At 38.2% G+C, this 13795-nt stretch overlaps 1 protein-coding gene across 1 annotated transcript in view; it reads right to left on the reverse strand.

Moving 5' to 3' along the window:
- The window catches only part of TRPC6 (transient receptor potential cation channel subfamily C member 6), a 1017840-nt gene that overhangs the window by 399953 nt on the left and 604092 nt on the right, over positions 1-13795 (reverse strand). Inside the window, exon 5 of the mRNA XM_044072711.1 lies at positions 237-459. Coding sequence (XP_043928646.1) covers positions 237-459 — 223 coding nt within the window. The remainder of the gene's footprint in view (positions 1-236; positions 460-13795) is intronic.

A 13795-nucleotide genomic window follows, 5' to 3' on the forward strand; every position in this document is an offset into this window, starting at 1 on the left:
CACTATGTATCAATAAAACATTACGCTGTTTAGAAAGGATCATTTTGCAGTTGAAGGATGTCAGATCATGTGTCTGCTGCTGTAAGTTAACTTAGTTATATTAGTTTCTTCCTGATTATTCCATGCTGCTCATCATTTTGTCATGCGGTCTAATCTTTCAGAAAGATCAAATGAGATTTGATTAGATTTGTTACGACAATATTTGCATTCAGTTTGAACTAATGATGAACTTTTACCTATTACCCAGGAGATAATCAGCATTTCCATCCAAGACAATATGGATATTTTCCTTCTGAACAGCAGCTTAGGATCATTAGGCTCAATAGTGGTTTCATTTGGACGAAGTTTGGTTCCTTCAAACCTATCAGCAGCATTCAGAACCAGCAGCCCAAGAAAAACTGTGAATGAAGCTGCGTGTGCTACAAATTTCATAAATGGTGCTTTCATAATCTTCGCAATCTGCAGAAAGATATTCAGGGAAAGTTAGTTTGAAGTTATCAGGTATAAATGTCTGTAAATGTGCACATTTCATGAAGAAATCATACTGAAAAATTAATTTTCAGGAGGCCAACAACAAATTATTGGAGAACTCTTAGGTCATAGACAAAATAACATTAGTAGACATAGAGGCATTCCTCTGAGCTTGAAGTTCACCAACTAATACAGAAAAACAAGACAAATCTATTTCTGTTCTGCACTGCAGTATTTATTAAATGTTCTTTAATTAGGCAGCACTAATTCCAAACATGATATTTTAATAGAGAAATTAAGCAACAATAATAAATACAAAGAATGTCAGATAATATAGACATGACAGAAGCAAATATATGCATTCATACTTTATCCCAGCCAAAACTGATTCAACTAAATGTAAAAAGTACTGAAACTGAATTTTTTGAATTTCAAGTCTTTCTGGTCCACAAGTTGCAACCATCACACATACAATATACTTTTTTCCTCCCTTATATTTACTAACTGCCCCTATGTCCCCCAGACATCACAGGTTACTTCATACTCCCTACTCAGCTGTCAGATCCTACCTCTCCTATATTCCTTACCTCAGTGCTTTAGCTCCTGTCACTGACCCATCTTTCTACAAAATACACCCACCATTACACCTTTGTCCCTCCAACAAATCTGATCATTTAAATTACACAAGTTGCATTTTCCTGCACTAATTCCATCAACTTCGGTCTCTCTCCCTGTCCTCATTCACCTCTGCAACAATCCTACCCATATCATTACGCATAAAGCATGTTACCTACTCATACAACATTTATTGCTTTTTTTGATACTTCCATGTTCACACACTTCTACTCATACCATATCCACCTTCCCCCCACTGAATTTTTAGAAACCCCTAAAAATATTCCTGCCAGCATCCCCTACATATCACCAAATCTCTATAACAGCTTCTATGCAGACTTCTTTAAATGCCCACAGAGCTGGATCTTGGTCAAATGGGGCCCTAGGCAGATCAGGGAGCCACTGTCCAGCCAATCTAGTGTTCCATTACTCAGCTATTTCTCCTTAGTTAGCATAAACACAGTTCACATCTGTCGGTATGCATACTATCTTCTTTATTTTCAGAATGATTACAGATATTTGGATTTAATTTAAAACTTTTATTTCAAATTTTATAGCAAAAGCAGTGATATATATTTTCTAAACAAAACAATACAGTCTGACAATGAAAACAGACTTAGCATGAACAGTAATTTTCTCTGCTCTTGAAACCCACATTTAAAAAAAAAAGAATATCTGGCCAGCAGCAGATTAAGTTTACCTTTGGGTTGCTTTCAAAGTACAGGCCCTTTGCACAAGTTATTAGGTCAACGCATACATGCTTGTGTTTTTTGATTCACCTTCTTGACTGTATTCAATTATATTCCTTGTATAATATAATGTCACTTGTTAGAGTGTATTTTAAACTTGTAGTTTTGAGCATTTTTCCAGTAAGCAATGAAACAAAACATATGAATCAATAATGGCAAAACTTCAGAACATTTCAGCCATAAAAGTGCACTATGCAGAACTAAATGGCATCTGAATAATTCCACATTAAAGAGATCTCTAACTATTGAATAGGTAGCTGCTTGCAAACAACTTTACATTTCAATGTTTCATCTACAAATTCAGTGCCTGCCACCCCTTGAAGAATAAATCGCCTGTTACCTAAAAAAATGGTAAGGTGGAAATATCGCAGTACGGAAGGGCTGGCAAAATGATAACAGGTTCATAGTTACCAGGCATCTCATCCAACAGAGGACACACTCAGGAAGACAGCACCCTCATCCCTCCTTAAAGTACACTACGGTATCAGCAATCCTTCTGCATGCTGAGGGAGTAGAACCGACAGCTTTCTGCATCAAATGCAAGTATATTACCTGATAGGCTACAATACCACAAACAGTGACAGATATTTGCTAAACAAAACAGTTGCACATTGAAAATAAATGTAGTACGAGCAACAGTAAACGTCTCTTCGCTTGAAACTCACAATTTCTTGAAAATACACTGAAACTCATAATTCTTTGAGCAGTTTGGTAGATGATGGTGAGGATTCAGGCTCTTGTCTCCTGCAACCAAGGTAAAGGGTTTGAGTCTGAGCAAGTTAATTTACTGTCCTGCCATCCCTTATATGGGCATTTTACACAGGCAACTGCCTAGTTCACCTAGTACCTAATTCAATTGTGCATCACCATCATGAAAAAAACTCATCCCAGAAGCAGACTAAAACATAAACCACTATTTCCAAATGCCCTTTCTCCTAAAAAATACAACTCTGTGGTTATATTCACCCTAACCCTGGACCTTCTATAAATATGCCTGGAGGTTCTCCACACTCTCCCCAACATGCTCAGTCTACAGTTCAGCCTTAATTAAAACTAAAATGTACTACACTTGTGCAGATAACTTACATGCCAAATGCCTGAAAATCACAACAGATGCCATTGCCTGCCCTGTCTCAATACTCATTAATAGATCCATCCAATAGTCTTCTGTCCCCTCCCTATGGAAGAAATAATGTATCCTTTCCTTACATAAAGGGGGGAATAACAACTAATCTTTCCAGCTATAGACTCACAGTCATACATTTAGCCTTATCACAAATCTTAGAAAAACTTAATCCATTCTTAAATCATCAACCACATTTTAACAAATAACCTTCTCTTCTCCACTCATCATTGATTTACAGCAAACCACAGTACCACTACTGCACTGACTGACTTAAGTATCAGAATTAATCATACCAACAATAAATTTAATATTGTATCTATCCTTTTCTTGGATCGACCTAAGGCTTTTTCACACTGTCTCTTAAAAAAACTACTCCATTAACTAGCTTCCCTTCATCTGTCTTACTATACTCTATCCTGGCTCCCCAGCTACCTGTCTGACAGATCCCAGGCTGTTAAATGGCAATATAGCATATAGCATCTCAACCTTTTTACAAGTCTCTGCAGGTGTTCCCTAAGGCTCCATACTAAGATCACTGCTGTGCAATATATTTATCAATAATTTACACATTGCCTCAAAGCACACCAAACTAGTCCAGCCCACCAGTGATACAGCCCTTATCTGCTCTACACAAAATCCCATTATTCTCCAACAGCTGAGACAAGATTTATTCTCCTCCACAGAAAACTGGATAGCAAAACCAGACTTAATACTAAACCCCAAAAAGACAAAACTTCCCCTTTTCACTCCTAAGGCTCCTAGGAAATGCAAAGGTAAATTTCATATAACCTCTTGCCCCTTACAAAAAAGTGGCTTTCCTTTTTTGTTTTATTTTTGATCAGCTGCTTATTGACAAGTTGTGTTCTTTCAGTTATCTTTCAATATATTGAACTTTCAATAAATGGCTATACATCCATATATATCAATATATCACTGTATATATATATATATATATATATATATATATATATATATATATATGTATATATATATATATATATATATATATATATATATATATATATATATACACATATATAGGTCTACTTGATATGGTCAACATTTCACAATGTCGAAATTCATATGGCTAAGACCATATGATCGACATTTGAAATGTTGACCATACAAGTATAACATATAAAACAAAAACAAACTTACCTTAACGCTGCTAGCAGGGGGGCTCCACCCCCCACACGCCCTGGAACTTAAATATACCAACTCCGATATCACACTACAGTGCGGAAGTGGAAATCTTTCCATTCCGCACAATAGGGAGATGCCGGTTCCCCATGGTCGACATTTCAAATGTCGATCATATAGTCTCGGCCATATGAATGTCGGCATTGTGAAATGTCGACCATATCAAGGGGACCATATATATATATATATATATATATATATATATATATATATATTTATATATATGCAGACACACACACGTGTGCATGTTGATGTTTATGTTCTAATATAAAAGCATAACTATCATGTTTGCACTTGAAATCCTTAGTCACCTAATCGTGAAATGTGTCATTAACATAAAACTAAATCAAACACTTCTAAATAAAGTGCTTTTTAATACACATTCCTAGAATTTATATACACCGTCTTCATAGTTCCATAGCAACAGGGAAAGACAAAAAGACAAAAGTCTCTCTCTCTCTCTCTCTCTATATATATATATATATATATTTATATATATATATATATATATATATATATATATATATATATAAATGGATTTATTTATATCTGTATCAATACCCTATATCTATATCTAACAGACATATGTATACATATGTAGATACATGCATATATATATATATATATATATATATATATATTTTTTTTTTTTTTTTTCTATTGACATTTGTTAACTGGGTTTGTCCAGTCCAGCTGGGCTTGTGACCCATTTTCAGTGGAGACCCGAGGAGAAAAGCTCCAGTATGGAGCAACATGGGAGCACAATGTTCAACACCGGAAGTATACCCCTCACTGGTGAGATCAGATCACAAACTAATCTCGCTGGAGGTCCTCATCCCACCCCCACCTGAAATAAAAAAGACCACAGTAAAGAACTTCTCAAAAGTCGACTACACACTTCTAAAGACTAGTGTGGTCTCCTTTCAGGCCCCCGAGCCGGCGGAAAACAATACTCAAGCCGCTGAATCACTTACAAACGCCTTCTACCAGCACCTGCAGGACTGCATGGATAAGGCAATCCCAAGCAAAACAAAGACTCTTTGTACCAAAGGCAAGCGTCCAGTCTGGTGGACCCCAGCCATAAACAAACTCTACAACAAAAGGAGGAAGCTACTACAAGATAGAGCAAAATCCTTAAAAGGTAAGACACCCTTGATCACTATAAGTAAAAACTAAGAGCTCTCATAAAATCATCCAAAGCAAATTTCGAGAGAAAAATAGCTAAAGACTCAAAAGACAATCATAAGGCCTTCTTTAGCTATGTTAGAAACCTAGGAGGAAACTCCCAGATATGCTCAGAACTAGTTCAAAATGATGTGAAGATTACTGATCCTACAGACATTGCCAACATACTGGCTGACAGGTTCAGTGCAAACTTCTCCCCTCCCCCAAAAGGAGAGATATCTATACCAAATGAGTGCAGCCCCCAAACATCTCCAGCCCAAGTGAGAACTGCTCTCTCCAAAGCAAAAACACAGCATCCATGGGACCCGATGGTGTCCCCGGCTGTGTGCTCCACGAACTCAATGAGGAATTAAACCCACAGCTAGGACAGCTGTTTAATCAAAGTCTTACCTCTGGATACGCACCCAGGAGTGGCGCACTGCAACTGTGGTCCCACTTCACAAAGGCGGTGCCTCCACAGACCCTGGAAATTACCGGCCCATTAGCTTGACAAGCCTTATCTGCAAAGCCATGGAGAGGATCATAATGGACCTCATAAATAAAGACATAGGGAATTTGCAGACTTTGGATCCAACCCAGTTTGGCTTTGTCAAAGGCAGATCATGCCTTTTAAACTTGGTTGACTTTTCGAAACAGTCACCAAAGCCATTGATGAGGGAAAGGCAGTCCATACAGCCTATCTCGATCTGGCTAAGGCCTTCGATACAATACCCCACTCGGGTATCACTGAAAAACTCATCAGCTTAAATGTTAACCCATACATCACAAGATGGGTTGCAAACTGGCTGAGTGACAGAACCCTCAGGGTCAGAGTTGCTGGCGCCATGTCAGACTCAAAGCCTGTCACAAGTGGTGTCCCACAGGGCTCAGTCCTGGGCCCACTCTTGTTTGGCATCTACTTTTCCAAGTACAAGCAAACACAGGAGGGTTATGGCTGACAAAGTTTGCAGATGACTGCAAACTGGGCCATAGTAGAAAACACATCTGACACAGATATCCTTCAGAAGGGTCTCACAGAAACGGATAACTGGTGCCAGAGCCACGGCCTAAAGTTAAATGCCAAAAATGCATAGTCATACCCTTCGGGAAAAACAAGGTTACCCTAGCTACCAAATAGGTGGCAATCCACTGAGCACAGAAAAGTTAACAGGGACCTGGGGACCCAGGTTGATAGTAGTCTGTCATTCGACACCCATGTAGCTAAAGTAGTTAGGAAGTCCTTCTACATTGCCCACCTTATCATGAAGGGATTCTCATCTAGATCAAGGAGGTCATAGTCTCCCTTTACTCATCACTCATCAGACCAATGATTGAGTACAATGCCCCATTCGAATGTGTCTGACCCGACACTTGCAGCAGCTGGAGAGGCCACAAAAGTTCCTCACCAAAAGGATAAAGGGTCTCAAAAATCTGTCCTATGCTGCCCGACTGAAAGAACTCCAGCTCTATTCAGTCGCCACCGCTTGCTCAGAGGTGACCTTTGCCTAACATACAAGGCCATGTCAAACCCAGATTTGATGAATATGCTTCACCTCAAAAAATCTAGATCCATCAGAGCCACAAGGGCGGAGACTTAAACCTCGACACGGCTATTAATAGGACGTGCTGGAGAGATAGATTCATCACCCAAAGACTCCCTATGCTGTGGAACAAAATCCCGGTACATGTGAGGCAGAGCACCTCGCTGGCCTTGTTCAAGAGAAATCTTGACCAATGGATGGGAGATCGCAGATATACCCCAGGAATTACCTCAGTATCACTGCTCGACAGAGGCACAGCAAAATAATGGGTATAGTTCCCCATACTAAAGGGGTGGCGTAAGCCACAAAACAATGGGCTAGGCTTATAAATGCCCTCGGGCAGATAGCCTAGTATGAACCTATGAACCTATGAACCTATGAGTAGTGCATTTTTAAACAAGTACAATTTTAAACAATATTGATTTAATAGCAGTTATAGCAAATTGATTCGCATATGTTGGGTTAAATACATAAAGTTAAAATTGCATTAAAAAGAAGCTTTGTAACATAATTTTACATTGATATAGTTCAATAGGTCAACAATAAAAAATGTTTTGTTTGTATAAAATTATGCAAATGCATAGTAGACACATTGGACAGAGAGGTGTAATGAGGTACTGAGTATGGACCTTTTGAAGATAGATAAAGGGAAGGAAGACTAGGTGTGGTCATGGCAAGGGCAGGTCCTGGAATTGAGAAAATAAGCTTTTACTTCATTTTTAAAGTGTGAGGTATGGGAGATTGAACGTAAGTCAAGGGGAAGTTTGTCTCAAGCTTGGGCAAGGGAGTGTTTGTAGAGTAGGTTGCCTACTGACCTTTTTGGGTGGTAGACATCAAGTAATTGTTGGTTAGAAGTGCGGAGGGTCTGGGATGGGATATAGATAGAGACTAAGGAAGATAGAGATGGACAGAAGGAGGTTTTATAAAGAATAGAGTGTAACACATGAACTTGATACAATAGCAGAAAATTGGGGAAGTTCAAGCCATTGAAGAGAGTTTAAAGAAATGCAGTGGTGTGAGTTGTATGGGGAGTTAGTAATGAATCTTGCTATTTTATGGTAAATCTGTTGGAGTTTATTTAGAATGGAGGCCTGGATATTGGTAAGAACTGGGTTGGCATATAAGAGGGCGGGGGGGGGGGGGAGGAGTGCCTGGCCCAGGGTAAGTCTACATTCAGAGGTTAGGAATTTTTTCTTCCGATATAGCAGACCTAGTTTCTGTTTTTTTTTTTTATATATTGGAGTATGTGTAGATTGAACTTTAGTTCATCATCGATAATGACCCCTAGGAGTTTTGTGTGGGTGTCAGGTTGGATAGTTGCATTGTTAGAAGATGCAATAAAAAAGGAGGTTTTGTGATGAGAAAGAGCACGGGGAAGGAAAAGTAGGAGTTTGGTCTTTTTGGGATTTAGGATCAGTAGGTTGTGAGAGAGCCATTGTTCAGTGTATAGTAGGGCTTGTTGTGTCAGGGAGTGTAGTTCAGGAATGTTATTTGAGATGGATATAAGTGCATAGTCATCGGCATACTGAATAAGGGAGGATTTATTGCATGAGCTGTAAAGATCATTGGTGAAGATGTTAAACAAAAGGGGTCCCAAGATGGAGCCTTGGGGAACACCAGTGGAGATGACAAGGAAAGGTGAGGAGGATGAGAGCTATTTTGAAGCTGTGAAGGTGGCCTAATGGTTAAGGTGTTTGCCTTCCAAATACACGGTGCAGAGTTTGAATCTCACAGGGGATAATTGGCTAGGATTAAAATGACTCACAAGGGCAGTTAGCCTGGTACTAACCTGTGTAAAGTTGATCACTGCTTTGCCACACACACTCTGGCTAGGCTTATAAATGCCCTAGGGCAGATAGCCTAGTATGAACCTATGAACCTATTTGACAGATTGTTCCCTGCCAGATAGGTAACTATTAAACCAGGCAAGTGTGGAGGGGGATAGGTGGAGATTTGCGAGTTTGGATAGTAGTAGAGGATGAGAGACAGTATTGAAAGCTTTGGAGAGATCTAGGAAGAGACAGGAAATTAGTTTATTGTTGTCTAGGGCCTCTGCAATGAAATCCATGTTGGGTAGGGGTAATTAAGTGGTGTGTGAGGAGGTGATTGAGAAGCTGTGAGTGAATACATTTTTCTAATATCTTGGAGTGGGGGGACAGAATGGCAATGGGTGGGTAGTTTGAGGGGTCAGTGGAGTTTCCTCCTTTATGAAGAGGGATAGTAAAGAAAGATTTCCAAAGGGTGGGGACAGTTGACTCCAGAATAGATTGATTAATTAGTATAGCTATAAGATAGGCAATTGAGTCAGCAGCAAGTTTGAGGAATGTAGCAGATAGAGTGTCAGTGGAAGGAGAGCAAGGTTTTAGCTTGAGTAGTAGAAATTTGATGTAAGTAATGGGAACTGGCTCAAATGAAAACAAAGTTGTGTTAGTGGGACTTGGAGTGGTGGGTGTCGAAGTAGAGTTTGGCTTTGAGGTTACCAGATTTTGGATGGAAGAGAGAGTGTTTATTCAGGACTTTAGCTGTTTCCTGAGAGGAAGAGTTAGGGTATGGGGAGGGGTTAGAGGGCTTTCCAGGATAGAGGATGTTGTTGAGATTTGACCAAAATTTTCAAGGATTGGATATGTTATTAAGCTGAGCAGAGCTATAGTATAACTTTTTGTCATTAGTTGTATGTTTTTTGCAAGGTTCCTCAGTTGCCTGTATTTTTGAACAAGAGGTGGTTGTTTAGTTTTAGTCCAGGTTTTCCAAGCACTACCTCTTTGTTTCATAAGACCTAGTCTCCTTGGAGAGCCAGGGGCATGATTTAATTTTACTCTGATCTTCCTAGAGGGAGCTAAGGAGTTTAGAGTACTCATGAAGATGCTATTAAAAGTGGCTACAGCATTGTTTAGGAGGAGGTGTTTTAGGATGGACCAATCTATGCTGTGGAGAATGGAGTTAAATTGGGATGAATTGAAAGTCGATAGTTTTCGACAGTCTTTGATAAGGTGGGGTTTTAGGAATATGGGAGTAGTGTCTTAAGATGGTGGTAGGGAGATGATCACTGAGGGAGTCAGGTAAGGTAGTGGGATTGTGGTATTGGTGGGGGGAATTGGTAAGGATCCAGTCTATGATGGAGCTGGAAGTGGAATTTTTATGGAAGCGAGTGGGAGATGTTATAAGTTGGTATTTTTATGGAAGCGAGTGGGAGATGTTATAAGTTGGTGGAAGCCGTGTAGGTGGATACTGAGTTGGGGGGAGTCAGTTGCGAGTTTGGATCAATCAATGTTGACATCATCAAGGATAAGTGTCTCATATGGTATGTTATGGGAGAACCAGGATAGGATGTTTTCAAGAATGGGCAGATTGTTACCAGGAGGAAGGTAGATAGAGGCAATTGCAAGTTTTTTTGTGGGGGTTCAGACGGCAGTTACGGATAATGATTTCAGCTGGGAGGAAGTCAGGAATTGGGGAAGGGTAAGGTGAAAGGTTAAGGTTGTTTGAGTAGAGGATGGCCATGCCACCCCCTTTTTTACAGGTCTATCAGATCGGAAGATATTATAACATGGTGGGAGTATTTCACTATTTGAGATTTGTGGCTTGAGCCAGGTTTCAGATAGAGAGAGGATGTGAGGGGTATTGAGAGCTATCCATGAGTGCAGCTTAGTAACTTTATTTGCTAGACTATATAGATAAATATATACATATTGATGTGTGTGTGGTAACTGAAGTGCACCCATCCAAGTAATTTTCTTCCTTTTTTTTTTTTTTTTTACTCTTTTACTGGACGACAAATAAAAGACAAACCATATTGCTCTTCTCCAAGTTATAAATGGGGGGGGCAAGCACCCCCTGCACCCCCATGTGGGGGGCTGTGCCCCATACCCCCTGCTACTTACATATATCAACGCCAAGATTGCACTTAGTGTAGTGAAGTGCAATCTCGGAGTTGATATATTTAAGTAGCAGAGGGTGTGCAGGGTAGCTTGCCCCCCAGCTTATAGTTGAAGGGTAAAATGTTTATGTATGTACTTGTGCTGGAATATTGTAAGTGTTGGTATCCTGTGTGTTTTCAGTATTATGAGATTCAGTATTTTGAGTTTTCAGTATTTTGAACTTTCAGGATTTTGGTCTTTCAGGATTTTGTAGTGCTTATATATATATATATATATATATATATATATATATATATATATATATATATATATACATATATACATATATATGTGTATATATATATATATATGTATAGATATATATATATATATATATATATATATATATATATATATATATATGTATATATATATATATATATATATATATATATATATATATAGATATATATATATATATATATATATATATATATATATATATATATATATATATATATATGTGTATATATATATATATATATATATATATATATATATATATATATATATATATATATATATATATGTATATGTGTGTGTGTGTGTGTGTGTGTGTTGTGTGTGTGTATGTGTGCGCGCGCGTGCGTGCATGTTTGTGTACATACCAAAAAGATGCCAATCCTTGTTGAAGTCCCAAAGAAACCACAGCTTGAACAAGCGAGTGAAAAAGTACACTTTAATCCACACAAATACTGGAACACGAACAGTTCTTCTCAGGTTAACACAGCCTTGAAACAGCCTTAAAACAACATGTAGTTCCTCCCTGGTTAAGCGCTTTCATCTGGTATATTCTGATGTACTGGCAAGCTTAACTCTTCAGTAATGAGCAAAAATTAAATAAACCTCTCACAAAGGCACATGATAAGACCTTTTCCCTCTTTGGTTGACTGCTCCGGCTTTTTATTTAATTTTTGCTCATTACTGAAGAGTTAAGCTTGCCAGTACATCAGAATATACCAGATGAAAGCGCTTAACCAGGGAGGAACTACATGTTTTTTTAAGGCTGTTTCAAGGCTGTGTTAACCTGAGAAGAACTGTTCGTGTTCCAGTATTTGTGTGGATTAAAGTGTACTTTTTCACTCGCTTGTTCAAGCTGTGGTTTCTTTGGGACTTCAACAAGGATTGGCATCTTTTTGGTATTTGCAGCGTTTTGCCATGTTTGTGTACATGGTAGTTCTTTGAAATACTGAAGTAAAAAAACTAGCGAACAGCAAAATATTGATCTAAAAAGTACCATAAAAAACAAAAAACAAAACTCAAGTTTTTTTTTGTGGGGATCAAGCCCCCCTCTCCTGCTAATTATATATGTATATTTATATAGAGATATATAACAAGTCTGAGATAACACAACAGTGGAGAATGGCCAGATTCTTACTCACTGCTGTTCCCTGACCTCACACAAAGTAATGCCAACAGAAGTAAATAAGCAATTATTCAAATCATTCCTGCTGGCAATAAAGATATTCAGTATTATTATTGTTCTATTTATATATATATATATATATATATATATATATATATATATATATATATATATATATATATATATATATATATATGTATATATATATATATATATATATATATATGGAAGAAGACTGCAAAGCCTGTCATCATACTAACGATTTATGAGACTGTGATTTCTGGCATTTGTGCCAATGACCGCTTCTGCTTTTGGATGGCAAGGAGTATAAGCCCAAGTGAGGCAGAAAGCTACAGGATTAGTGGTATTTGTTCTGCTCCTGCTGCTTTGGGTTAAAAGATCAGTGTCTGTGATTGCTGGTGTCCAGGTCTGTTATTCTTTTTCGGACAGACACTACTGTGAGCTGAGATAAAGAGGTATTTCTGGAGTTCTTTCTGCTGCTTGCTTATATTGCTGACTTGACATGGACATTGCAGCCAAGTAAAGAGAAGAATTGAATTGGTAAGTGCCCTGACTGTTTCCTGACTTTATGTTGTATGACCAGGCATGAGGGCATGAAGGCAGATGCTGAGCATGTTTACCTTCTTATATTAAATCAGATACATGTGATACACACTGCTGAGTATCTTGCTTATAATTTGGAGCACATTTTTTATATTAAAAACTCAAAACAAATTTTATAAATATACACATTGTTTGGTTTTTCATTTTCCTGTGCTTATGTACAGTAAAACAATACTTATGTCTGAGTGAGAATAGCATTATTGTTCAAGGCAGAGAAATAAAAGGGAAAGAGTATTTACATTTATTTGTGGATTTACAGATATGGAATGTATGTTTTTCAGGAGGGCAGTCTTGACATGAACATATCAAGGTAAAAGTCAAACATACCTGCTTTTAAAATAGTTTAGATGCACTTTGGCATTGCAGATCTGCCTTTGTCTAAATATTTGCTATTTTTTTATTTATAGTTATGAAATATTATCCTCTGCTTGGGTGGTGCAGTGGTACAGTGCGTAACACTGTCACTTTGCAACAAAAGGTTCACTGGTATTCTTCTTGACTGGGGTCCTCCAGGGTGTAGTCTATCCCTCTATTCACGTGTCTCTTCTGGGCATTCCACTTTCCTCTTGCATCCCAAAGAATATAAACTAAATTGTCGGTAGGAGTGCATGCAGTACGTGTGAGTATTATGAAAGAAAGGCCTGACAACCTACTTCTGTTCTCTACATGCTTAGTAAGCCCTGTGAATGGTGTTGGCTGTTCATGGTGATGCAGTTTCTGTATCTGTGCACTTTGTTCTGTCTCATAGGAGATTGAAAAGCTTTGGTTGTGTAGACAAAATATTTGACAAGTCTATCTCCATGCCCTATTACCCTTTAAAATGTAGCCAGCTTTGTTCACATTAAATATTTTTGAAAAATTATGCATCTTTAGAAGTCCTTTTTGTGATGCATCCACACTTACAAAGTCACAGCTAACTCCAACAATGACCACACGAACAGCTGCCAGCATACATGGAGTTTACTGGTAGGGACAGAACAGAAGTAGACTGAAAGGTTTTCATCTGTATCAAACTTCCACAA

The sequence above is a fragment of the Protopterus annectens genome, chromosome 5.part0 (genome assembly GCF_019279795.1).
Source record: "Protopterus annectens isolate FY-2018-M chromosome 5.part0, PAN1.0, whole genome shotgun sequence".
NCBI lineage: Eukaryota > Metazoa > Chordata > Ceratodontiformes > Protopteridae > Protopterus > Protopterus annectens.